The sequence below is a fragment of the Drosophila ficusphila genome, unplaced genomic scaffold (assembly GCF_018152265.1).
Source record: "Drosophila ficusphila isolate 14025-0441.05 unplaced genomic scaffold, ASM1815226v1 contig_106, whole genome shotgun sequence".
Taxonomy (NCBI): domain Eukaryota; kingdom Metazoa; phylum Arthropoda; class Insecta; order Diptera; family Drosophilidae; genus Drosophila; species Drosophila ficusphila.
Window position 1 is genome coordinate 3,031,119 of NW_025063993.1, and position 27,308 is coordinate 3,058,426.

The following is a 27,308-nucleotide window of genomic DNA, read 5'->3' on the forward strand; positions in this document are numbered from 1 at the left end:
GTTTGCCCGCCACGAAAACCGAGCTGAGAGCTGACCCCAGGCATCCGAAGGACCAGAATGATTGAAGTCCCTGCCCCGGGAAATTCCATTGCCAATGCTCCGAGGATAAGACTGCAACCGAAATGTAAATGATGTTGAAACATTTATTGGTTACAGAGAGAAAATTTCGTCGCCGCGATAAGCGACAAACTGTTGACAGTTCGGATAGGGATATGCGGGATATGGCCGGATTTATTTGCCGAGCTAGTACTGCCTGTGTGCTGTTGGTTGGGAGCCGCAGAAAGAGTGGCGGGTAGTGTCCTTTGCCTCTTGCCTTCGGCTCATAATTTGCAGCTTCTCCACACACTGTCGTCCAGTCTTGGCCCCACCTCCACTTCCTCGCCTTTATCAGGTTTCATTAAAAATGCAAATGAGCAATGGAGATTGCAATCGTGCAGGCGACCAGGTGGGGTCAACGCAAAAAAAAAAAAAAAGAAAAAAATCCGAATGGAAAGCTCACACAAAGACCGAAACGCAGACGTGAAATTTATGCCAAGGGTTCAGGGACTGAAATTTATTGTTGCCATCGAGGTACATCGAATATAAAGCGGCTTTTGTCGTGAAAGTAATTCATATTTCGAGCAGTTTTGGTCGAAGTAGTGAAAAGTAGCTAAGTTGATTTAAATCTACCACCAAAATGATTAAAGTCATTACACTTAGCCATCAGTTATGGCAAGCCGGGTTTTCTTCAAAAATATTTTATTAAATGATATAAAATTGTGAAATTAAGTCAACGTTTGTTTTTGATAGTTTGACCTTTTCAAGAACTAATGCTTATTTTTCATAATAGTTCTTTCAAAGAGCATTATTCAAATAAATGATAATATTTTGTTTTATTTTTGCATACTATTATTACAACGAATTCATTGTCGTTCTAGCTACCTAACTTTGGCTCTCAAATTCCAGGAGAACTTTCAGTTAATGCCTGTTTCTGCAAGTGTGCCTCAATTGCATTCTTTCCGAAATATAGTCCTGTTTCCCCTTCAACCTTTTTGTTGCGCTTGGCCAAAGGGGAAAACTGAAACAGAGTCAGAAAAGAAGGAAAAGCAGCTCGAAAGCCGAATTAAATCGTCGAAAGTTCAAAATGAATGAAAAGCAGCTAGCGACGAATAAATGAATGAAACGAAAATGAATCCCAAAGGGAGGTGGTCGGGGTGTCGGCGAGGAGTGGAAAAGAGCAGCGCCTGGAATGACTGTCGCCTCCCCTCGCCGCCGCCAGTGTTCAGTTCTCCGTCGACCGTCCTGCAATGTTGTTGTGACAGGCGGGGTTCAATGGGTGCAGGGGGTGCGGGGGTGCGGGGGTACGGGAAAGTTTTGCTGATTTCGGCGCCGCTCAAAGTATAATAATGTGACCCGGCGATCCCAGCCCCATCCCCACCTTCCTCAGCTTCCGAACTTGCACAGTGTTGTCATAGGTTTCATATTTTATTTCTTGAGCGGGTACTTTATTGAAGTGGAACCAAAGCGGCGTCGCCTTCAACTGACTTCAACATGTTCTAATTATTGGGATTTCTATAAAATCGGAAATGGCAGCTATAATAAGCTTAAAACCGAAGTAGCATATCTGCTTTAAACAATAAGTATGCCTAATGGTCAACATATTTACAAAGTTATCTGGGTAAAGTGAATACAAAAAATCAACTAAGTAACTAACTAATAAAGCCATTTCTTAGTTTTATAGATTGTTTATAATAGAGAAATCAGTTTAAAGAAACCCAGTATTTTGTTGTATTAAAAAATAAAGTTTTGGAATTTAAGTAAACAACTTAATATACGGCATAGCTTACTTAACCAAGGTGAAACGGCTAAGAAAATAATATTTTCTACGTATTATGTTCGCCACTCGAAATTTCAGCACCACTGCCGCCTTGACGCAAAGTAGGCGTGGCCAGGGCCCAGCGGAAAAGTGCATCATGGTGGCTTGTGCTGCTTCAAGTGCACACTTTCTCATGGCTTAGCACTTTGCTGCATGCCTCGTTGGCTTTTGCAGGGCGTCGGCGGAAAAGCGAAAGGGGGAAGGACGGGGAAAGCAGGGAAAGCGGGGAAAGGCGGGCGTGGCGAGGCTTATGCAACAAATAATTTAATTTTATGCTGCATACAAAAAGGCGCAACTGGCAAACGAAGCAGCAGACGAATGAACGGGGAGGCGGAACGACAACGGAAATGCCACTTTACGGCCTGTTTGACGGAAAAGTGGACGTTAAGTTGTGAATATGATGATGGAGATGAAGAAAGTTGATGATGATGAGCACGATTATGGCCACGGACCCGCCGGCCGGCCAAGAGCAACAAGCAGCTGCCTGAAATATGGCGCATACGCCCCGTGGGACGAGAGGCTCTCGCTCACAAACAGCAACGAGGTCAGCCCATAAACTGGCCTAAATGTCATATCAACTGAAGACGTCCTCTCAGCGAACGGGAAGCGACATCAAAACGAAGGATTAGGACATAAAATGACCCCAGGGGATTTCGTAAATTTTTGCGGTTGATGATCATATGAATAAGGTAATTGGATTGCTGTTTGACTGCCTTAGTTTGGGTTGTATACTGATTGAGAGCTTCAGCTAGCCACGAAATATTTATAAAAAATGTAGCATACATTTGCCAAAGTAAATTTACGACTGACTGCATGGAAAATTCTTTATTAGAAAATGAAGAGTTCATTATCTCTATTTCATACTATACTATTTACTATTTCACTCTTCTAATAGGACACCAATGCGTATTGACGCTAATTGGTTACCTTCTCAACAAGACTTTTGTCGTGTACCTTGACCTACCCACTAGGAAACCAATGGCCACCAGACTCCCACTTCCTTCCACTCACCACCAACTGCCCGAATTTCACGCCCTTTTGGGCAGCAGACAAATATCTTGATAAAGCCGAGGTCGGCAATCAAGTAGTTGGAGCGCAAAATATAAAACATAAAATATGATTAACATATCAAATCTAACAGCAGCATTTCTGCCAACTCAGACACAAAAAATAGCTTTACATGATTGGGTCCGAGCCGAAAAATGGCAAAGGATAACGAAGCATGGAATTTGGGTCGGAAAGTCCGAAATTGACCGCCTCATAAATTGCAAAAACAACAGAAACAATATTAATACTAAATTCAACGAACGAAACGGATCAACAAATGAGCAAATATCAAAACCTATAAAACCATTTAGTCAGATGAGCGTGAAATTCCCCAAATATACTTTTTTTCGGGATTTGGGGTCCGCTTTAAACGTGAGGAAATAGAAAGGGGGTGTGCCGGACTTCGCAACGAGGAATGGCCACAAATTTTGCAACAACTGTGCGGCATTTTATGAGTTTGCCACGCCCACACAAACACCCATGCACCAGCACACACATAGACACACATACAACAATGGCTGGCAGTCATGACACTTCTGGGCCAGCGTTAAATAACATTTAAACAGAGGCCCAGGACACGTACAAAGCGAAGGGGGGGCGGGGAGGGTGGCTAAAATGGAAGGATGTGGCCATGGACATGGCGTAAAAGGATGCGGGTGCACACGAAGAAAACGCACTGCGGTTCTAAGATACAGAAAGTACTCTAAATAATTAGATAGAAGATGAGGTGTTTACTTAAATACTTTATTATATAATTCAAAAGCTGATTTGTCAACAAACTTTTACTGGGAATATTTAATATGCAGTTGAGGTTTACAAAGGTCCTCAATTCACAAAAGTATAACGACCAAAATTTGGACTGTACCCCTAATAATTAAAGTTCAAATTCAACCATTTGTCATTTTCCAATTGAATCATTTTTTCTTGTCGTATAGTTTTTATATTAAAGAATATCAATTATGATAGTCTTAGGGTTCGAATATATAGTTAGTTGAAAACCCTCTGCTCCGATAGTTTTTTTCCCCGTGCATAGACCAACATGACACAAGAAGGCTTTGCCAAAGCAGCACCAGAAACATTGGCTACAGTTTTCGGCGGTTACCCTCGGCTCCTGCGAGGTCTCCCTGCTCCTGATGCGTGGTACTTTGGCCTGTCCAGCTGCTGTCCCGACTTGTCCTGGCTGCTTATGACGGCAGGAATTAAATTTCATTTAATGTGCCGAAACTTTCCACATAGATATACACACACATGTGGCGGTGGCGGTGGCGGTGGCGTCTGTGGCGTTTTATGATAACAAAAGCAGGTCAAAGTGGACCTGCTGGTTAGCTTCCTCCCCGAACTCCTCTGCCCCTTGCCAGTGCGGCCAAAAAATATGATTATTTTGCGTAATTAACCCAAAAACTGTGTGTATTTATGTACTGTGTCAGCCGGAGATTTGGCTCGAAGGTCATCGTTGATGGCCATTAAAAATGCTTTAATTATCGGCCAACAGATGTTTGTTGAAGACAAAGAAAAACTTTTGCTAATGGGAAAGCGTTAGGCGGGAAAAACGATTGTTTTTGTGGTTTCTTTCGGAATTAACGTACTACAAACTTCCTAACTTCCACTAAAGTTTGGCATTGTGGGATTTGAAGAAACGGGAATCCCAAAAAAATTCTAACTAAATGAAAATTTAAAATTGATTGAAATATTGAAATGAAAAATATTAACAATAAAGAATTTATTGCATGGAAAAAGGAACAATTTAAGTAGACTACTTTTTATAAAAGCTAAGTATCATTAAACATTAAACATAATCTCAACTATTTAAATCCATTTATACCTAATACAAAAAAAAGCAAATATATTTTCCACTTTGTATAAAAATGGTATTTTGTTGTCTGAACAATAAGTCAATTTGGAATCGTTTCTTGCACAATAATACCTTTACGTTATAATTGTTACAATCCCGATAATGCCCAAATGTTAAACCTATTAGAGACCGCATTTTGATCCCCTCGTTTGAACGTATAAGTGCTATTAAGTGTTTCAGCTTAGTCAGCCCCAAAGACCTGACCCATTTCACTGCGGCTTTGTGCTTTTTGCATGAATTCCCGACAGGGGGAATATATTTTTTTGGGAAGGAAACTGCAGCGACGGGATTTAAATGGAACGCCATGTCGTGGCCGAAGAGCAGTCCGCCACAAAAAGCCCCACTTAACGGTTGACTAGGCGCAAGGTCGGCTGGCGGAGGCAGCAAAAGTGAGGCGCTGTGGGGGAGGCTTTCGATAATTGGTGGGGAAGGTCTCGAAGGACTCTCCAGGGAGGCAGGAAGCAAGAAATCGGCAAGAGCCGAGGAGTAGGAGGGAGCGCCTTTGCCTTAACTGGCACTCCATCAGCGGGCCAATTGAAGCGTGGGCTCCGGGCACTAAATTACGTTTAGTGGGTTAATAAAATGCCGAGCACTTTTATGCAAATTGAATTAAATAGGTCTGAGGTTTTCGGGGCGGCATCCATCCACCACGGCAGACCAGCATCCGAGCAGAAAACCAGTGCCACAGGTCGCAGCCAAGCAAGCGTTTAATGTATTATTTATAAAGGATTATCAGATGTGAGGCGGAGCTAAACTGCCGTCATGCATGGCATCCCGGCAGAATAACAGGAAGTCAACCTCTGCCTAACGAGGACATCTAATTGCCTCCGACAGGATCTGCTCCCCAGCCCTTCTTCTTCCAAAGAATTGCCGCCTTTGTTGCCGTCTTTAATTGTATGCATTATGGGGCGCTCATTAACAAAGCAAATGAAGAAAAGTCGAAGGGTTCCCGGGGCTCGAATGCCAAAAATGAAATGAAAAGCGAGCCACGGAAGCCGGGAATAATTCTATAAAACACCTGGCCATGTGTGCGTGTTTGCGTGTGTTCTGTGGGTAAACATAATTTAAATTTATGAAGCCACATGAAATGCCAGCACAAAAGTGAAATGTTATTATTTCGCATAACAAGCCACTCTTACACTCTTTGCTCGTGTTTTTTAGCTGGTGTTAATAGCCAATGGAAACCGATAAAGGCAAATATACTAAACGGAAGGACTTTAAGCTTTGCTGTGAGCTATAAAGCTATAATATATATTTATAATGTAAAACCAAGCAAATACTAATTTAATTATACATTTTAATCGAGAAAAATAAGTGTCAATACTAAAAGATAAGCCTCAGAACTCTTTATTTTAATGTTATTTATTGGTTTTTAAAAATACGAGTTTTAAGACTTACATTTTGTAATAAACAGTTCCAAATGCAATTTGTACAAAATGATCTTGGTTAACAGATTTAGAAGACATCGGGATTAATTAAAACAAGATGAATCTTTTTACTTTAAAGCAAACATAATACGTCATAATCTGTCCACGGTGAAGTCCTGATAATGAAGGAGACTTTAACTGACCTTAAAAATCGTTATACCCCGAGGAGAGATTTTACAAAAGCCTCACAATTAGGCTTCCGGTCGCAACACACACAACCGCATTCAAATAGGCATATGTATGTATATGTATATGTACATATGCAGATGTGTAGAATAATCGTGGGTGTTGGTGTGTTGTCTGGTTGTGTTTTGAAGTGAAAGCAAAGTCCTTTCATGCCGACATTTTTCCTTTCCATTTTGGACGGCATAATGCGAACACACACGCGCACGAGTATGAATGACATTTTACATAATTAACTGACAATGAGTTTATGTGCACAAACAAACAAAATAAAGACACACATGCATTCGTATGTACGCCATTTGCATATGTGTGGGTGGGGCCATAACCTTTCCCGTTGAACTCCCGCAAATTCTCAAAGGACTTAAGTTAATTATCACATTTTTTACACACAATTTTACTTTGCATTGATGCGTTGCACGACAAGAACAGGGGCGGTGGGCGGTTGGCGATGGGCGATGGGGGCCAAAGGGGGCGTGGCAGGGGCGGTGTCTCGTTAGCGAAAAGCTGGGGGCGTGGGCAGGCCAAGCATTAAAGCGTAATTATGTGTATAATTTGTTGTAATTTGCTGTGAAAAGCATCACAAACAGCCGCCGTACATGAGATGGGCTCATTTAACCAGACCTTAACCCCCTCCTGTCCCAGCCACGCCCACCCAGTCGCAGCCGCCCCTCTAGGCCATCAGTCGTAGCGAAAAAGTTTAATAAACTCATTAATATGCGATAATCAGGCCAGGCATTAAGCGATCTGTATGTGTTCGCCTGTCTATCGCACACGAATGTTAACCGGACAAAACTCGCATGCGACTTTAATGCAACTCTCGGACTTAAATTGGGTAACTAAAAAATGGTTAAGTAAATCAGATAATGACAACGGTTCACCATTGTTTCAACTGCGTTTAACCAACTTCGTACTGTATTAAAATATTGTATTCAATATAAGGCACTTTTAAATCTCTTGATGATCCCTTATTTATCTTTATTAATTAAGTTATAATTATTTTAAATAGTAGTGTGGATGATGGGTGATCCTTAGAAAAGAATTTGCTCAATCAAAAACATTCAATTGTGTAGGGGGCCTGAATTACTCTCTGGTTCAAGAGCCCAGCAACAATTTGTCTTGTTTACTCAACAGATTTTGGCCATATCTGAACGGCAATCCTTTATTCGCGTCGTTTTCATTGCCTCCACTTTTCATTTCACACCCGTCCGCTCGCTCGGCCTTTTCCCCAAACACTTTTCCAGCAGGCGACATTTTGCCAACTTTGCTGCCATTTGAAATCTTTTTCCTTTATGCCAATTGGCAGGTCACACCAATTGAACTTTAATCGCTGCTGACTTTTGTCATTGCTTTATCGTTTAGGCGACAACAACGAGGCCCCACTCCCCTCCCCCCGAATTTCCCCGCGCTTTTCCGGGCTTCCCACTCCAACTGGACCCGACCCCAGGTCTCCCTTCAAATTGTTGCCAAAAAACGCGGTCCAGACGTAATCCCCGAACGCAGACTGCCCGGGTCCGGCGCTCTTTGTCTCATTGAATAGACCGGCCACGCCCCCTCTGGGCGCGATCTGTGTTGGTGTGTGTGTGTGTACGCGTTTAACTACGCGTGTTCGAATTTTTATGCCCGTCAGTTAGAAATTTTCAGCCATTTCAGCAGAATGTAAAAAGAACAGGCAGAAACATTCAAGTGAGGAGTCGTGGAGCGGCGAGAAAAAACTGTCGTACAAATCTTTGAAATTGCTCCACCGAGAACTATTTTCAATGCGTCGGAATCAATAAATTTGGCCAAGCATTCGCGGCATCGTTTTGTCGGACAATTTGGCGGAACTCCCTAGATTTCCCCCCGGACCTCAGTTCCCCTCCCCCGACCACTCGGTTTCATTACCCCGGGTTCGCATAGTTTGTGTGGGATGTCGGTAATCGTAATTGCGGGTCTGATAAATATTAATGCCGATGGTGTGCGCGGTGTGTGGGATGGATTCCTGAGCCTCAAGATGCTTTTGCCCCAAAAGCGGCTCTTATTTTGGCTGTTTGCTGATGCACGTTTTATGGCCAACTTAGCACGTGCTCCTTCCAACGCAACCTTTGACCTGGCAGAAATATATTATTTGAAAATATTTTCCGTTTTCGGTTTTTTCTTTGTTTTTGTTTTGCAGAGGCGCAGTGGTCATAAATTTCGGGAAGAGTCATTAGCAAATAGGCTTAGTAGAGCTATTCGACTTTATAAATATACATATATAATCCAGGTCTAGAGCACACGTGCTTTGAAGAGCGGAAGAAGATAGTTGCTTAGGAATATAGTAATACGTAAAATAAAATTCTTCAAAGTAAACAAATAATAAGCACTATCAGTAAAATTGGTGAAAACAATTTTGTGGCGTAGCAAATATTAGGTATCAACCGAAAATAACCAAATAATATTTCTATTAACACTAAACAGATTATACATTTAAGAATGAATCATTTTTTCTGTCCTCAGTTGTTTTATAAATAAAGTTGAAAAAATTCCCCTGAACTTCGTTTAGCATGAACATGGATGATAACAAACGCACAAACCATCATAATTGCCCATCAAATGACATTTCACTTTTGCTTTAAAAAATGAACATAATTTAAAATTTAATTGGTCCAAAATTGCACTGAATTATGAATAAGGCGACGATAAGGTCTTAAGTCAAATCAAAATAAAAGATTTGCAATGTCTGTTTAATATTGCAATCTTTTTATTGATTCTGAAAACTGAAAGTACGCAGAACTAATCCAAATTCACTTTAAATTTACTTTCCAGTTCGCTAGCAAGGCCGTCTGTTTTCACTTCTCGAATTAAAAAATGTTAATCGCCTTTTCAGCTGATGCAATTCAAATGCCGATTACGTTGCTCTCGGGCATAGTTGCCATTATTCTATGTCGAATGCTCGAGTGTGAATTATATTGATTCTGATTTCAGCTGAAATCAAATCAGAAACAACTCAAAAAACCAGACAGAAGTTCAAGACACTCAGTCAGAAGTCACACACAACTACGAAATTATAGTGTATTCAGCACGCAGCGCACTCATTGTTTATGTTTGTTTTGTTTTTTTTTTGCCAGTAATTGCCTGGTTCGGAAGCTGGCAAAGACCCAGGTAACGGTTAATCGTCGACGCCGTCATTAATTAGCCACAAAATCCATTTTAGACAACAATTAGCCACATGGCAAAGCGACGATCGACAAACACGAGGTTCTGGCAGCGCACCCAGCCCCTCTGGTCCAATTAATAAGCCTTCGGGCAAACAAAATAAAAGCAAATGTGACACCAAACGAACATAAAACATACAAACAGATATTCTCCGCAAAATAGAGATCTTTACTCACATTTATTTGCCAAATTCTGACAGCCATACAAAAAAGGGAAACAAAACCCCACCAACAACTTGTTCAAACAAGACGAAATTGCGAATACGCAACTTAAAATTATTATCTCCCGACAGACCCAGTGTCAACAAACTGAAACAAGGCAAATAATTAGTGCAGCCAAAAGCCAAAGCACACACATATATTACGATTTTATTGCTTTTGTCTCATTCAAGCACTTTGAGTTTAAGATATTGAGTTATCATGTGGACAGAGGGATTCTGGGGGAGATTTGATTATGGTCACAAAGAATTTTAGGTCAGCTCTATTATTTTTAATGCAAACGCCACCCCTGAATAGGGTTATTAAAACAGTTTAGTCCAGTCCACTACACACCCCTTTCGAATACTTATATACACACTTTACTATTAATTGTTTTTAATCAGGGCTTTAGAACGCCCTTTTTGAATATAGTACAAAGCAATCTGACAAAAGCTTGATTAAATTAAATTGTTATCAAAATAAATGTTTCCATGATTGTTTCCAATCATAGCTTTAACTTAGCAATTTGGTAGATTATTGTTTTAATAATTTCATTTAAAGAAAATGCTTACATTATTATTTGTCTGTTAAGCTGTTACCATTAAATATAATATATTTTGGGACACAATCAGTTAACTTGGAAAAAAGCGTAAAAACCGAAAAATGAGTCTGTACGTTTTTCCAAGTTGTGAGTTAAATACTAACGGACTACTCTTAATAACGACCAGGAACTGAATCGGGGTGCAATATAGGATAATGAGTATGCAAACCTCTAAAGATATACCCAACTGGATGTGAGAGGGCGTTGCGAACCTATAAATAGACCCAAAAGTGGACGGTGGAACTGTTTTTTGTGTGTTTGTTGCCAGTGAAAAGCCGCGTTCCGCAAATACTTGAACCCAACGTATACGTAATTGCCTGGTTCAATGAGAAACGCCCAATTAGCTGGGACTTTTGTTTTAGCTTTTCAAGCCTGGCTTGCAAACTCAGTTCGAAGCCGAGTTCGCTGGAAAGTGGTCAACGGTAGCAACAGCAATAACAAAAACAACAACACCTGAGGCAACAATAGCCGAATAGACGAGCGTTGATTTATCTCTCTTTAAAGTTCTCCGTATCGAGCTGTCACCACTTTATTTTAGCTTCAGACGCGCTGCGAGTTGCACGCGTCTTGCAGCTCACCCAAAAGTAAAAAAACCCAAACAAATAAAACGGAAAATTGATTAAAAATTAACCCGCAATTAAACGTAACAAATAAATAAATCGGGCAGTAAAAAAATCATCAGCTCCCAAATCTCGTTTTTGGGGACTCTAAATATCGGTTCTTCCGGGTTTTGATTCGATCTGTATAAAGGGAAATCCAGCCTCAAAATGATATTCGGTCGCTGGACGCGTAAACAAGTACTCACGATGTTCGGTGTGGGAGCTGCCCTCCTGGGCCTCGTAATTGTGATTGGTGTGGTGAACAGTGGAGTGTCCTCGAAGGATCTCGAATGGAAAGATGCGTCCAGATCCAAGTGCTACAAGACCAGTCCCAATACCACGCACTCCACCCTGGAGTTGGTGCACATCGTTTTCAGACATGGCATTCGCACCCCCGTGGACACGTATCCCAAGGATCCCTACTTGAAGGATGGCTTCAAGCCAACGGGTTGGGGACACGTGACCAACGTGAGTGAATGAAAATAAGTTATTTACATTCGTAAACGAATACATGGTGGCACAAAACAGTCATTTAAAGTTACTTATTATTTCCAGTTAGCACAAAATAATCATTCAATGTTACTTATCAGTTCTAGTTAAATTTATTAAAACGAATTACTTGTAAAATCTTACACGCTTACTTATACAGTTCTTGGAAAACTTCTACTACAATACATACCGATAGTGATTCAAAATAAAATTAATTTTAAATGTTTTTATTGAGTTATTTACACTTTTTTTAATGAGATGTTTATTATTTAATTATTTTACGATCACTTGTATATGTAGGTATGTTTTGCAAGGTATTGGAGGAGTCAACATATTTATTTACAACAAAATATATCAAAAAGTAAAACAAAATTTCTTAGATGACATTTTGATTTGCTATTGTTTTCGATTATAAAGAATAGAACATGCAAATTCTGATGTTGTTGTTGTTTCACATAGAATATGTGTAAGCTGTTCTTTTAAAAACAATGTTTAACAAGCTGAACTAAATCTGTATCTTAATAAAACAAAGGAATTATTGTCTATCATAGTGGGTATGCATAAACAAAATTAAGGGACTTCAATTAACGTTTATTAAAAAAACAGTTCTCCTATAATTGCAAAGCGTTAAACCGTAGTATTCAGGAAAATGCTATATGTATTTGCATATTGTTTGAGTTTTATCTTATTTTTTAGTCCGGAAAGCGGGAACTTTTCGAAATGGGCCGCTGGCTCAGCCGTCGCTACGGGGATTTCATGGGTCCGTACTACAGACCAGAGGTGGGTTACAGTAAAAATCCGTAATTGCGGATCTAAGCAAGTTTAATTTCGCAGCGCCTCCATGCCCAAGCAACCGCCTCTCCAAGGGCCATGATGTCCTTGCAAACGACGCTCGCCAGCATGTTTGAGCCACGAGGAACCCCCATGGAGTGGAATAAGCACCTGAACTGGCAGCCCATTCCAATCGTTTCGGAGCCCCTGGATGAGGACTCGGTAGGTTGCCTGGATTACCTTCCTTTCATAATTTAATTTGCGTGAATCGTTCAGCTCCTGCTAGTCCGCACACCCTGTCCTCGTTATTTCGAGGCACTGGAGGAGGTTTTCAAGAGACCGGAAGTCATCGCCGAAACGGAACCCTTTCAGCAGATGTTCCGCGAGCTGACAAACCTCACTGGGATGTCGATTCAGAGTGCGGAGGACATCAACTCCCTGTACATAACTCTGCTGGCTGAACAGGAGTTCGGCTATAAACTGCCCGACTGGACCAAGGAGTACTTCCCAGACCGAATGCAGTTCCTGGCCGAGCAGAGCTATGTCTACAATGCCTACACTCCCGAGATGCAGAAGATCAAGGGCGGTCCCTTCCTGAAGAGAATGTACAAGGAGATGGTGGCCAAGAGAGCAGGAAGCCTCAAGCCCAGGGACCGCGCAATGTTCATTTACACTGGCCACGATTGGACAGTAGGTAATATCTTAATGGCCTTGGGTGTGTGGAAGCGCCAGATGCCGCGATTCGCAGTGATGGCCATTTTCGAGACGCATAGGGATAAGGAAACCGGTGAATACTATGTGGAGGTAAGGCATTCAATAAATTAAGGCGAGTTTAGTAATTAGGTACTTTTAAACGCGATTTACAATAATCGTTCTGAGGCGCTTCTCTTATATTTTTTCTTAGTACGAACAAAGCTTTGAAAATTCCCACGGTAGTTAGGCTTAGTTGTGATTTCTACTATAATTTATGCAAAAATATTTATATATGGGCTAGACCCCTACTGAGATTTCTTAGACTTGCATCGAAAAAATCTTTTTACTACTATATGTAATTATTAATATTAATTCTCTCTTTACTAAATGTATGCACTCAACAAAAATATACTTAGTCAGCGATCACTCTTATTATATTATATTATATTATATTGCTTTACACTAAAAAATGTACAATGCTTGAAGCCAGTGTATATTTCACTAAACTAAAACTAAAACTAAAACTAAAACTAATCGCTTTAATGCCATTTCGCAGATCTTCCTCCGGAACGATGAGCACGGCTGTCTGGAGCAGCTCCAGCTGAAGGACTGCGACCGCCAGTGTCCGCTGAGTCGTCTGATTCAGCTGAGTGCGGAGGTGCTGCCAAACGAACCCGCGGAGCAGAGGTGTCGACCCCATGACGACGACTTCGTGGAGCCGCCACCGCGCGTAATCGATCAGAATGGCCGTTAGCGAATAGCGTTTGCCAAAGAGAAATTTGATCACTCATTGTTACCATAGCAGCCGACGGAGTGTAGTGAAAAGAATATTTTAATTTATACAGTACAATAGAAATCCCCTAAAAGTAAAGATAATTGAGTTTGTTTTCGGGGGGAAACCATTTTCGTGCGAAACTAATTAAATTGGAATTTTTTGAAATGCCTGCCATTGTAGTGATGATTTCGCTGCTCGCTCTTCGCCGCTCTTATCTATCGGTGTGCGAGTGCTGAGAGTATGGGTGTATACACCACATAATCAAGACTTAAAAGCAGTCCGCAGTTCTATTGATGCAGTCACTCAACGCACAAGCCTCAACGAAGCCGGTCCACTTAATTCCCAACGATCGCTAAAGTCAAATCGCGAAAATGCTAAGGTTTCTCGGCCTTCTTCTTTCTGTGAGCTGTGTGTTAATCGTTCGCGGAGGTGTTATAGAAGTGGAAGTTCCCCAAGAAGTAACTGAGGGACCGGAGACCGACTTCAAGAACCCAAACGGTGTACACAAGCCCACCGGCAGTGAAAGCAACTCGACCCTGAAGCTGGTTCACGTGGTAAATAAGTGAAAAACGCAAAAACGCCGAAATAATTACACAGACAATTCGTTGGCCAAATAACTAGCTCATGCCGAATTAGAACTCGTTAAATATTTGGCAACTAAACGAGTCGGTAGACCCTAAAATTACCCAAAATGTGTCAAACTCATTTAGTTGGTGGTGACAAATTCTATAATAGCGCACTTAAATTTTCTCTTAGGTAAACAACATTTTCACCGTTTCAACTGTTACAGTTCTCCTAAAACAAAACTGAACACTCGTTAGGGTTCTAAAGCCAGTTTGCTGTTTGCTTGGCGTATACGTAATATTGCATTAAATACCAAGACCTGAAACCGGTTCAAAAATTATGCGGCTATTTTATTTGCATAACTATAGGACAATTAAAATTAAATAAGTAGGGAAATGAGCAGATTCCAGTTTTATAAATATTTATTTGTTGAAATCAGTGTTAACACGTTCTTATTAAGGGAAAAGTACTATTCTATACTATTCACAATGTTTTATTTAAATAGTGTATTAGTTTTATTTGAAACTTTCTTGGATTGAGCATACTCTTTTGTGGGTAAAAAATAAATGGCAATATTCTAATAGTTGTCCGCTTGATATATTTTATTATTATTATGGTTTGAAAGAGCACTGTGAATAGATAACACAAATGTATTTCACTTCCCACAGCTTTTTCGCCATGGTCCCCGAACTCCGGTCAGCACTTACCCCAAAGATCCGTTCATCAACGAAACCTACGCGCCGTACGGATGGGGAGCTCTCACTAACGTCAGTACTTAGCAAGTATAAACGGGATTATCCAAATTAATGCAATTTCATTCGACAGGGTGCTAAAGTGGAGCTGTATAAAATCGGCAAACAACTGCGTCAGCGCTATAAAGATTTCCTGCCCTCCTACTATCAGCCCGATGTACGATAAGTAGAGCAATCCGCAGGGGCCACAAAAATAATCAGAGCGTTGCCCTTTCAGATGATCCGTGCCCAGTCTTCGGAGTCGCCGCGCACCCTGATGTCCATGCAGATGGTTCTAGCCGGACTCTTTCCGCCGGAGAACACGCCCATGGAGTGGAACCTGATGCTCAACTGGCAGCCCATTCCCATTGTGATGGAGCCCGAGGCAACTGATGTGGTAGGAATAATCGAATTATTTAAATTAAATTAGTCACTTACAATTATTATTTCTTGTCTAGCGCTTAAGAATGAAGGCACCCTGTCCGCGTTACGATGAAGCCGTTTTGGAGGTGATTAACCTGCCGGAGGTCCAACAACTGCACTCCGAGAGCGCCGACTTGCTCCAGGAACTGACCAACCTCACTGGACTCAACGTTACTCATGCCCACGATGTCACCAATGTTTTCATCACACTGCAGACGGAGCAAACATACGGGTTGGAGTTGCCCTCGTGGACAAAGGGTTACTATCCGGAGAAGATGTTGCCCCTGGCGGCCAAGTCTTATGTCTACGATGCCTACACCACTGAAATGCGAAAGATGAAGGGCGGCTTCTTCGTTGAGCTCCTGCTGCGGCAAATGCAGGACAAGATCTCTGGAAAGCTGCAGCCCAAGGATCGCAGGATGTTCCTCTCCTGTGGTCACGATTGGACCATCACGAATGTGCTTTCCGCCTTGGACGTTTGGGAGGCTCAGATGCCGCGGTTCTCAGCCCTTATTGCCTTTGAACTGCATCAGAACCCCGAAACAGGGGAGTATTTCCTGGAGGTCTTCTTCCAAAACGACCCGGAGAAGGAGCCGCAGCAACTCCAGATTCCAGGCTGTGAAAAGCAGTGCCCCATTGAAAAGCTGTTGGAGCTAACCAAGGACATAATCCCGGATGCTCCCTACGCGGAGTTATGCGAAGCTAAGGGAACCCAAGAGGGAGGAAGAATCAGCTATAATAAGTGAGGGATATCCGTGATTTATGGTCCAATGTGCAGTATTAAGATTACTTAAAGAATAAATACATACTCGTGTCTACCTATTATATGTGTAACTTTTTGTGTGTTTTTAATTTCAGGGCATTGATTATTGACACGCTAGGTGGGTGCATTGTACACTAATTATCTGGTTAAGTGGGTGTTTAAGCTGAACTAGTTTGTGGCGAGATAGCCTCGTCATGGGAAGGCAGATTCAAAGGTTATTTAAATAATACAAGCTAGCTGCAGGTCTTCAATTTTTGTGGTACTATGTAGAGTAAATACAAATGACTGCTTTCTTTGATCTAGACAAAAAAGACTCGCAAATGTAATCCTAACAAATTTAGTTTTTCCTTTAATTTTTTGCTAAGAAGGGTTCGTAAATTAATTTCTTCCGTACAAAGCGGTCAAAATACATAGTAAAATCCTATCTATATTTTGACTAGCGCATACTTTTAGGCGACGTTTATTTCAAGTTCTTTTTCTTTTTTTAATTACTGATATTACATGTATATTTCTTAAAACTAAAGTAAAATATTTTTCTTGAATTATTTTTATCCAATTTGAGATTTTTTATTAATCAAAGCAAATCAAAGAGTCTACTTCAATTAAAGTTTGAAGAGCCTTTAAAATTCTGACACTTAAATCAAAATAACAATGTATCTCAAAATAGGAATTAATAAACTAATATCCGCCTTGAAGGTATCCAACATTTGCTTACATCTCAACCCACCCTCTCACCTCAAGTCAGCACATCCATCATATAAAGACTGTTCGCTCTTATTTAAATTCAAACAGTTGGCATTTGAGGCTCCACTCACTCGAATCGGAAGTAATTCACAAACAGCAGAACGGATCCAAACAAAAGGGCATTATGTAACTTCAAAAATACTTCCGGACTATGACGAAACCGTAATCCAAATCCTGCCCGGCCCCGAAAGCAATTAAGCAACGATAATGGATAATGTGAAATTAACATGTTCCCCGATCAAGAAGCCAAACGATTTATTACCAAAGTGCTTTCACATGCAGTTTCGGTGACAAATTCATTAAATTTCGGAGAGGGGGCGGCGGCGCTAACCAGAAAGAAATAAGTAAGCGGAGCAAATCCGAGAGTTCATATAAATTAAAAGTCGCGGCCGCGTTTTTAAACGCCTCAAACGCTGCGGCATTGTGTCGGTGTCTGGGGCTTCTGCTCGGTCAAACATATATTCGTACAATAGACCGCCAGCTACAATAACACATAGAATAATAGTAATAAAAAGAGCGACGGTGACGAAAGCATTTGGCGATAATGGAACGATAAAAGAGCCAAACACTCATGCTTTTCCACTTTTCGACTTTTGCAATGATATATTCCCCGCAGTACTGCCGACGATAGTGCACAAAGACAGTCGCGTGCGGCCCTTGAAAGAGTCGAAGATTTAAATATTACCTCAGTGGCTATCAGCTCTATATTTGATTTGATCCACGGCAAACAGAAGATAGTAGCTCTACACCCGGAGAAACCAGTGCACTCAGTAAAGGTCGCGTGGCGCTAAACCCGTTCGAAAATTAGATAGCTTCGTGGCTCGATCAGCACACTCGAGAGTAGATTAAGCGGAGCTAGTCTTCGATCTGACCCGAGGCTCTTGACTCCCAAAAACCGAATCCGAGACCGTAGAAACCTGCCCAAGCGAAGTCGGAGAATCCGAGCCCCTGACAAATTCTACGGGTATAAAGCGCGCCCAGCAAAATGCCGCGTTCGCATTTTACTCGACGGCATTGTCTAGCGATGACGGGCGGCTTAATTGCATCGGCGGTTCTAATCTGGTGCGTCGCCCACTCGGCGATCGAGTCGTCGGCCAAGCTCTACGATCCCGCCGCCGATAAGTCCACGCTCGAGCTGCTGCATGTGGTAAGTCAGTGGCCAGTGCTAGTCGCATAAAATTCATAATATTTAAAGCCCGGTTCACAAATCAGCTGAGCGGCAGAGCTGACAGCTAGTGATCAGTCATTAGTGAACAGGTAGCTTTCACAAGCATCATAAAATTGTGTAAATAATCTGCAGAAGTCTAGGAAGACAATAAAGTGAAAGTTTGCAAAAGTGTTTAAATCAAAACATATTTGAAAAAAAAAAACAAACTTTAATTACTTCGAAATTTATGTTCTCATAAACATTTTTTAGAGTGAAAAAAGTTGTTATTTTCTTTTAAAGTTCTAAAAAGATGCAGAGTAAGTTTTACAATTTTGTTTAAGCGACAAAAACAGTGAATTATTTTGAAATTGACAGCCGTTTGCCTCTGGCTATAACAAAACTTTTGTAGCAGATTACACAAAATTTAACCCAACTTGTAAATTTATCTCTAATAACTTATGTTTGGTTTAGAAAAACCGCGATAGAAAAAAGAAAATTTACAACTGTGCCAAGTTATCTTTGGGCTCATAATAACGTTTTATTTTTTAGAGCCATATATTATATATCATAAAAAAGTGCACACCAATTCACAGTAAGCAAGCAACATTTTAAAATCCGGCTGATAACAAACAATGTGACAATCGCGTTAGAATATTTTGTTTACCGCAATGAGAAATTCCCTGGCATTGACATTTACGTGGGCTATAAAAACAAACATTCTCTTGATAAAGTAATTGTTTTTAAACGTGTTAAGCGAAAGTGCAAACGCTGGCACTTTTTTTGTAGTCGTGTGTTAACTCATAATTATTACTGTACTACAATTTAGTGTCAGCTCGGGTTACAGATAAGATTCTGTCCGGATATTTAATCGTAACCATCAGCACGGAAAATAAATTCACGCGATAAAGATATGACAGCCGCATAGCTGGCAGATCTTTTAGAGGTCTAGTATCGGGTTGCTTTGCATTACTCTTATATTATTATATCAGCTGTTTTAACAATTTGACTGGCACAATTCAATTCGATAATACGTTCATATAATTGCTGTGACTTACACTTTGCAAAAAACAATCAAGTGCAGCCAGGCGGAAAGTTTTGCGCTAAATGTTACCCAAGCTGCAAATACATTTTGTTTGTTGTAACTTCATTTAAAAGCCAGTTGGCTGTAAGAAGTTCGGGCTGACCTTGGATTAAGTGGTCATTGAAACTAAGCGAAATCCAATTAAAGCACGTTGCTAATAAATATGTATTTTATATAATTTTTTCGAGTGATACACAATTATATTTGCCAATTGTTTTGAATGTTATCTCAATTACCAGTGGTGGGGGATATTTTTACAGAGGGGTGTAATTATATTGATTAATGTTTCTAGTAAGTCTTATAACAAAGTTAGTCTTATAGCAAAAAAAATTAAAAATGCCTTTTTAAAACATTTTTAAGCTTATTGAAGGGACTAACTTAATCAACAAACAAATCTATTTAAATAACCTGTATAAAAGCCATAAAACCCAGTGTAAATATATTATTTCTGTGAAATAGCTTTTGCTTTAATTAACTTGATTATACACTCTGCTAAGTCATACGTCTTCTAAAGACCCACAAATAAAAACAATTAATTACAAAACGAAAGCAAAGCAAAACCGGCTTCCCAAATTACACTTTGCCCAAAAACCTGTCTGCAAACAAAACTGCGACGCACTTTTGCTTTTTGTTTGAGCTCTGATCAGAGTCGATTGATTAACTGGAAATACAGTGCTAAGCATATAGAGATAGTCTGATTTAGATCCCAGGGCTGACCTTCAAGTGAGTCGTCGTCTTATCAGCGCGAAAGTTGGAGCAATCAAATAGAGATTACTTCCGCGGGAATCTGGGGTCGCACGAGCGATTAAATATTACAAGTGCGTCGCGTGCAGAGTTTGTTCAAAGACGCCGGCTAATTAAATGGTTTCTGGTTTTCGATCGGTTGACATATATACCTGCATACTGCGGTGGACATGTGGGGAATCCGTTTGACTAATAAAAATTGTAATTGCTAAACTTCAGGTATTCCGACATGGACCACGAACGCCGGCGGATACGTATCCAAGGGATCCCTATGTAAATGAGACCTACTATCCCTTTGGCTGGGGACAAATAACAAATGTGAGTGGGGAAAAAGTTGTGCAGCACAAACTTTCGCCTCGTCATCCCCGGATCCCGGATCCCGTCCCCACTCCCCGTCCTCGTTCCCCTGCAAAGCATTTAAATAAATTGAAATGCAAATGTTTTGCTGCCAGAGCTGAGGGAACGGGAATGGGAATGGGAAAGGGAACCAGAATGGAAGTGGGAACGGGCCGGCTGCATTAACATATACACATGCATATGCTTATGCAATTGCAAAAATGCAAGGCATTTATTATTTTATAACACTTCTCTCCATCTCTGTCTCGGACTTTCTCCGTTCTCCGTTCCCCGCTGGCTCCCTGGTGTTGTCTCACGTGCCATCCGCTCATGCCATGCAATAAATCAACGCTCCAGAATGGCAAGCGCGAGCTGTTCAACATTGGTACTTGGCTGCGTAAGCGTTATGGCAAATTTCTGGCGCCCAACTACAGTCCTGATGTGAGTAAGCAGTCACTAACGAACCGACAAGGCACCAGCCCTTACCCCTTACACAGAGAGAAAATCTTAGATAATTTTAGAAAATCTTTTGATTTTGTTACGAGAGTTAAATGATGTTGCATTAGTACGGGTATATGCTGTGACCAAAAAGTAAAAGTAAAAAGTAAAAAGTAAATAGTAAATGAATAGAAAATGTGTAGAGCTTTGAATTCCCAGATTTTTTCTATTTGGAGTGCTTTTCAGTAAAGTGAACCTTCTTTCAAAGGTGAATTGTCTTTTCACAAAAATTCAGAATCTGTGAATTTTTAATCATACTTTTAATCTTTTTATTTGTTTACTGGTAAAGGTACCCATAGTTCATTTCTGAGAAGGAATTTAAATAGAAATGACTAGAGTGCTGAAAACAAATAAGAGCTAATCAGTTTTTATAGAGTCTAGAGTAATAGTTTCTAATTTGAATGTATAAATTGCTAATAAATTTAAATTGAGACTGATACAAGTTTGTAGTTACCCAACTATATTAAGATATAATTTAAAGTAATTTAAAAAATATTAACATTGATTTTATTGCTATTTGGAAATAATATCAGTACAAATTTGTTAAATAATTTAATACTTATCAAAAGGCAATATAATTTTGCTTTAAAGCGGCCACCGTTTTCTCTCTGTGTACCCTTACCATCCCTCCTACCATCACGTCCGCTGGGTGGCTGCCTGATAGTGCGGACGTTTACAAATTGCAAAGCTCAAGCGCGCTTGGCTCATCACTCAATTCCTTCTTTTCTCGTTCTGTTTCTGTTACCCGCTCTCCGCTTTCTCCTTCCCCGCTTTCTCCTTCCCCGCTTTCTCCTTCCCCGCTTTCTCCTTCCCCGCATTCTCCTTCTCCGCTTTCTTCCCTGCTCATCGATAGCTGGTGCACGCTCAGGCGACGGGTGTTCCGCGGACTCACATGACCATGCAGACTGTTTTGGCCGCCTTCTTCCCGCCAAAAGGCACCGCCATGGAGTGGAATAGTCGGTTTAATTGGCAGCCCATACCTGTCTACTCCCAGGAACTCAGCGAGGATACGGTGCGTATACTTGATTACTGAAATGATTAATCGAAACGATGGACTCCACAACGGATTTGATTCGTTGTATTTGTGTGTAATGGCATGAGGTGTTAACTCTCGAGATTTATTTTGACAAGGGTGGTATAATAATAGTTTAGGAAGTGAATTTTCGGTGTTACTTCACACTATAGTTTTTTGTTTGATATTACCTACTTTTTAAATAATTTTTATTCCACGTATTATATGTTAATTCCTCTTACAGTTTTTTAACTTAAGGTTTCAAAATTTAAATCAATTAGTCAAGTAAATTTGCAACTAGATTTAATTTCTGAACTAAATTCAAATCGGAAACAGAAATTAGGTTCTTACTCCATCAATAATTATTGTGTAAATATAAATTTTTTTAATAATTTTTTCAGTTGCTCCTAGTGAGAACGCCCTGCCCGCGGTATTTCGAGGCTCTCAACGAAGTCTACGAGCTACCAGAGGTAAAAGCGGAAATCGCTCCCTATCTGGAAATGTACAAGGAATTGGAAAAGCACACTGGCCTGAGCTTCAAGGAGCCGGAGGATGTGCAGTCCCTGTACTTGACTCTGCTCGCAGAACAGGAATGGGGACTTGAACTGCCCGAGTGGACGCACTCCTATTTCCCGGAGAGAATGCAGTTCCTGGCCGAGCAGAGCTACGTCTACAACGTCTACACGCCCGAGATGCAGAAGATCAAGGGCGGACCCTTCCTCAAGAAGATGTTGGATGAAATGCAGCAGAAGAGGAACGGAACCCTGAAGCCGAGTGGCAGAAAGCTCTTCATTTACACGGGCCACGACTCCACGGTGGTGAACGTCCTGTCCGCCCTGAAGATCTGGGAACGCCAGATGCCCCGCTACTCCTCGATGGTTTTGTTCGAACTGCACAAGAACAAGGAAACCGGCGACTACTGGGTGGAGATCTACTTCCGAAACGATCCCAAGGGCCAGGCACAAAAGCTCACGCTGCCTGGCTGCGAGTTCCAGTGTCCTTTGGACAAGCTTGTGGAATCCGTCAAGGACGTTCTGCCCACGGAAGCGGACGCCAAGCGGTGCGAGTCTCGGAATGAGGCCTTCACGGAACCCCCTCTTCGAGGGCCATGAGAGCCAGAAATTAGTGGATATATATGTAAATCACAAGGGTGCTACACATCTCAGGGAGTGGGTCTGAATAAAGCCCGCTAGTTAAGGCAGTTGTTTAACTTAGGCTGAATAAAGGCGTTTCCTCAATGAGGGCGCAATTGATAATTTACTGAACTCATTTTAATTCTACTTCAAACCTTTTTTAGATTTATTCAAATGTTACCAAAATGTTTAAAATCAATCAATAATTTCTTTAAAGTTTGTCGATAAATTTGATACCACTCTTTTTTATTAGTAACATGAACTATTATCCAGTTACTTTAATAATGTCAATAAGATAATACATATTATCAATAAGAACTAACGCCATATTTCGAACCCGTAGTAAGCATGCATAGAAATATTTACTTTCAAAGACCCAGATTGACTTCTCGACCTTCCCCCCAAAGTGCGTTGTGGCTCGGATCAGAGCTCCAAGTTTGCCGTCCGCCGTTCGGTGTCGGATATTGTCAGCCGGCGTCTTTTGCGCCCCATGTGGCAGCCAAGTTGGCTCATTTCCGCTCCGTGGCGACAGTCGACTGCCGTCATCGCCATTGCCATTGCCCAATAGGCCGCTTCCGCTTGGCCTTTGCCAGCGGCAAACGCAAACAACTTCCGCACTTGTTTAGCCAGTTGGATGTGCCACTCCATCTTCCACATCCAGCTCCACATCCACATCCACATCCATTTCCATTGCTCCAGTGCTCCATTGCTCCACACCTCCCCCCGCTGCCCGCTCATTTTTGCCAGGAGGTGACATTTTTCGCATTGCGGTTTACCATAAACTATTTCATTGGGGAGTTGTTTTCCACCTCGCCCATTTCTTTCTGCCCTAACCATCTGCTCATTCGCTTGTTCGCCATTGTTTACTCGTGTGCGTTGCCATCGCTCTTCCAGTTTTCCCTCGCCCGCCTGCCCTCTGCCTCTGTGTGTGCTTCAGTTTTTCCGCTCCGTGTGTGTGTGTGTGTGTGCATATCTGTAAACTTTATTTGTCAACGGGACGCATATGTTGTGTGTTTGCCAAAAAATAAACGAATCCCCCCTTAGCAAGTCGGCATTCCCCAATTGCATTCAGCTCGTGTGTTTGTTGGCGCTTTTAATTTTATCTTAATTTGATTTTCCCGCGGCGAGGGAAGTAGTTTGTGTGCGTCTGTGTGTGTGCGAGGGTGTCTGACAAATCTATAAGTGCATGTGCTCGTCTTGTTCCGCTGCGATGATTAATGGTGAGCAGAGAAGGGGTTGCTGCCGGAAGTAAGCATACGCCGTGTGGGCACCGATTTTGAGAGGGATTCTTCGGGTCAGCGAAAATGACAGGCAAGAAGTACGTCAATTTAACGTGAGTCTGACAAACCTATAATAGCTTTTTAAAATGTAATTTTAAAAGCCCCCGCAACAAATTATTTGTTTATTCTCTTACCCTTCATCTAAGGAATATATAAAACTGCATGGAAGATTCGGCTGAATTGAATTTTTATTTGAGCCTTCTAGTCAAAGGAAGTATAGTGCATTTTAAAATGTTTTTTCAGAACAGTCGAATTTAAAACCTGTGAACTGCGAGCAAACTTTTCAACGCTACCATATTATATATATGTGTTATACACCTGCTATGATTTATTTTCAAATTTTAATTATTTGTTTTTATTTAAGAAATTATTATTTTCTTGGAAGAACACCTAAAGGCGAACATAATTTTATGAAATTCCAAGGAAGGTATAGGTAATTTCTTTTAGTTATTCGAAAGTTGGTCCGTGGTCGAAGTAGAAGCCTTCTTGACGTCCAGTAACCTCAAGTAGCTTTGATCGCTTAGGGCGGTGCGAAATATTTTCAAGTCTTTCGTGACAATGTTGAATACCTTAACCTCTTCGCTAAAATCGTTCCAAAACTTTTCGTCGGGCTCTTGCTCCGTATTAAAGATTTTCTTTAATATCTCGTATAATTCAGAGCCCTTTTTGCGGATAATCAGCTCAAACTGGTTCTCTTCTTTCCCAAAGTAACGAAGATTTCGCAGTGTACGAACGCAATCAGGGTTGCGCAACAGCATTATTTTGGTCAGCTTCAACCTCTTCACCTTGGCTAAGATTTGTAAGCCCTCTTCAAACTTGCAGGATCCCAAACGACTCTCAAGCTGGCTGCAGAGACTGGTGAAATCGCGTTCTACGAATAGCGCAGCCTCCCGTGCCAGCAACTCCTTCTCAAAACGGCGAGCCGCGGTCCTGGGTATCAGGCTTGATGTCGGCTCCACGATTATCCTGCCAGGCATATCCTTCGGCTTCAAAAGACCGCACTCCAGATCCAGCTTTAACTCCTCCGCTTCCATGAGCGACTTGTGCATCCAGGTACTCTCCGCGTCGTCGTCCATGAAGTCCTTCGGCTTATTCCACTCGACGTCGATTCCCAGGGTCGTTGAGAGGGGAATGAATGCCAATATAATATTTTTTTTAGCTGACTTACGTGACATTTTCGTTTATGGCTGTCACCTAATGATAATGAAGTGCTGAATTGTAGCGAGGAAACTCTTTCTTTTTCTTCCAAAACACCCTAAAAAAGCCCGGTTAAAAGGACTGTCTATGTAAAATCAAGGTTGCTTTCATGTGATAAAAAAGAAAAAGAGAATTAATTAATTTAATATGGTCTGGCCGGAACACATTTGATTGCCAAAAATAATGGTTTTTAGCTGACTTACGTGGCATTGTCGTTTTTATTAGTTAACTCATGATAAATACTAGATACTTTGGACTAGAATAAAACCAAAATATGTTGTCAATGTATGGTGGCAATCCAGAAAACTTGACAATCATTAAATGAAAGTAAGGAAATAAACTGACGATGATATACGATACCTCTATTGTATATATAAAATATAAAGTAATAATAATTACTTCTATATAAAAGTAACCTTTATAAACAGATTTTTGTGCAGTCGCTTAACAACGAAAGGCAATGAATTTCTTATGCAACGGCTTTGACTTAATTATTAACCCTATTATGCAGTTACTTATTGCAGTAGTTACACCTCTCTTCCCTCGCGCCCAGATCGAGACATATGGCCAAGTCCACAAATCTACTTACGGCACACAGAAGCTTCAGTTTCAGCCTCAGTTTCATCTTCGGCTCAGTCAAAAAAGTTTGCGATGGCGAGCAAAGTTTTGTGCGGGCTAAGTGCAAGTCTTAGGGGAAGTTGGCCAGTTTTTCTCCGATTGCAGTGGGACCGGAGAAATAAGAGCGCCCAGTTGGCCCGAAGTTTTCCCTGAGCAGCTGCACTTTTGCCTCACATCTTTCTGCGGTCAGCTTACTAACGACTTTTCGATACGGACCGAGAACAGCTAAAACTTCTGCGCTTGGCCAGGAGATAAACGCTCGATTGGCGAGGGCTGCAAATGAAAGCCGACCACCTGGACGGAGTGGGCGGATCCACCTGGCCCTCCAGGTAATCCCGAGGAGGGAGAGGTGCCACGAGCCGGGTGGCATGCATATTAATAAGCTGCACAAATGTTTGCCGGCAAACAAAGTGCCAGGATGCCGGCGCTCAGAGTCGGATGCCGTGTAGTTCAGTCTATTAAAAGGCACAATGGACTTCCTGCCCCCGCAAGCCCTGCCACTCCGGATTCAAGGGGAGCACGGGGCATGTGATGCTTCATTTCCGCCTCCCTAGGGAATGAAGAGATGGCACAGAGAAAGAAATTCGCTTTATGAAAAACACTGATAATAAATATCTTACGAAAACGGAACTGATTGGCAAGCAATTTGTTTAATTTATGTTTGCTCCACAGGTATAACTCTTGTTCTTCAATAATTATAACACGAATGCTTTATTAAAACTCTATAATAATTAAATCACTTTTGCGTTTCGGCTAAACCTATTTCAAGTTATTCCAAAGCATATATTTTGTATATTTCTGAAAAGGATTTAATAATAATTAGACCTATTAAATGTTTAAAAGAGTTTTCGGTTTTTTGTCTGGTCTTCCTAACAATATTTGTTTTTGTAAATCCAGCATTTATATTGATCTTTGAGTTATAAATATTAGTATAAAATAAGTGTTGTCTCTTTTGCGTTCTAAAATGCCAAAATACCAAAAACCAAGCTTACATTAAGTATTTTCATAGCTATATATGGTTTAATTTTGAAAAGATATTTTTTATTAAAAAAAATTAATTTTTTTTTATTAAAAATGTCTTATGACACTTCTATGATAATTACAATTGTTTAAGGTTTTAGTTTAACTAAGATTTTAAGTATTACTGAAATATATACATTTTTTTTGTTTAGTTTTTGTTTTGTTTATTGTTGGTACTTATAGTTTTTTTCTCTGTAAAGAGAGTGAAAGCTTTCCTCACTCAGACTGTTTGCCGTTTAGTTTCGCATAAAGCGAAGTCCGCCCTGTAAAATGCATAAATCTTTGTTGGCACTGCAGCTCGGCTCATACCCAGATTCGCAGCCGTAAGTCCTGGGTTGCAGCTCCTGTATC

At 41.0% G+C, this 27,308-nt stretch overlaps 4 protein-coding genes across 5 annotated transcripts; 3 read left to right on the forward strand and 1 right to left on the reverse strand.

Annotated features, from left to right (window-relative positions):
* Positions 1–10,738: 10,738 nt before the first annotated feature.
* LOC108088847 (venom acid phosphatase Acph-1) lies at positions 10,739–13,756 on the forward strand. Its single transcript, XM_017186821.2, has 5 exons — positions 10,739–11,406; positions 12,124–12,207; positions 12,262–12,420; positions 12,475–13,002; positions 13,448–13,756. The coding sequence occupies exons 1-5, from the start codon at positions 11,107–11,109 to the stop codon at positions 13,643–13,645; spliced, it is 1,269 nt and encodes a 422-aa protein (XP_017042310.1). The 5' UTR covers positions 10,739–11,106; the 3' UTR covers positions 13,646–13,756.
* Positions 13,757–13,975: 219 nt separating this feature from the next.
* LOC108088848 (venom acid phosphatase Acph-1) lies at positions 13,976–16,218 on the forward strand. The gene is made up of 5 exons (XM_017186822.1): positions 13,976–14,220; positions 14,899–14,997; positions 15,056–15,139; positions 15,200–15,358; positions 15,420–16,218. The coding sequence occupies exons 1-5, from the start codon at positions 14,038–14,040 to the stop codon at positions 16,128–16,130; spliced, it is 1,236 nt and encodes a 411-aa protein (XP_017042311.1). The 5' UTR covers positions 13,976–14,037; the 3' UTR covers positions 16,131–16,218.
* Positions 16,219–16,958: 740 nt separating this feature from the next.
* LOC108088849 (venom acid phosphatase Acph-1) lies at positions 16,959–22,969 on the forward strand. 2 transcript variants are annotated; one of them, XM_017186823.2, is made up of 5 exons: positions 16,959–18,038; positions 20,083–20,181; positions 20,557–20,640; positions 21,551–21,709; positions 22,111–22,969. In XM_017186823.2, exons 1-5 carry the CDS (start codon positions 17,877–17,879, stop codon positions 22,819–22,821), a joined length of 1,215 nt encoding a protein of 404 aa, XP_017042312.1. In that variant the 5' UTR covers positions 16,959–17,876; the 3' UTR covers positions 22,822–22,969. The 2 variants fall into 2 exon arrangements, with proteins under 2 accessions (XP_017042312.1, XP_017042313.1); XM_017186824.1 differs by lacking the exon at positions 16,959–18,038 and adding an exon at positions 19,961–19,983.
* Positions 22,970–23,065: 96 nt separating this feature from the next.
* On the reverse strand, positions 23,066–26,140 carry LOC108088851. Its single transcript, XM_017186825.2, has 2 exons — positions 25,523–26,140; positions 23,066–25,423 (listed from the first exon to the last, which is right to left on the reverse strand). Exon 2 carries the CDS (start codon positions 25,295–25,297, stop codon positions 24,566–24,568), a length of 732 nt encoding a protein of 243 aa, XP_017042314.2. The 5' UTR covers positions 25,298–25,423; positions 25,523–26,140; the 3' UTR covers positions 23,066–24,565.
* Positions 26,141–27,308: the final 1,168 nt, after the last annotated feature.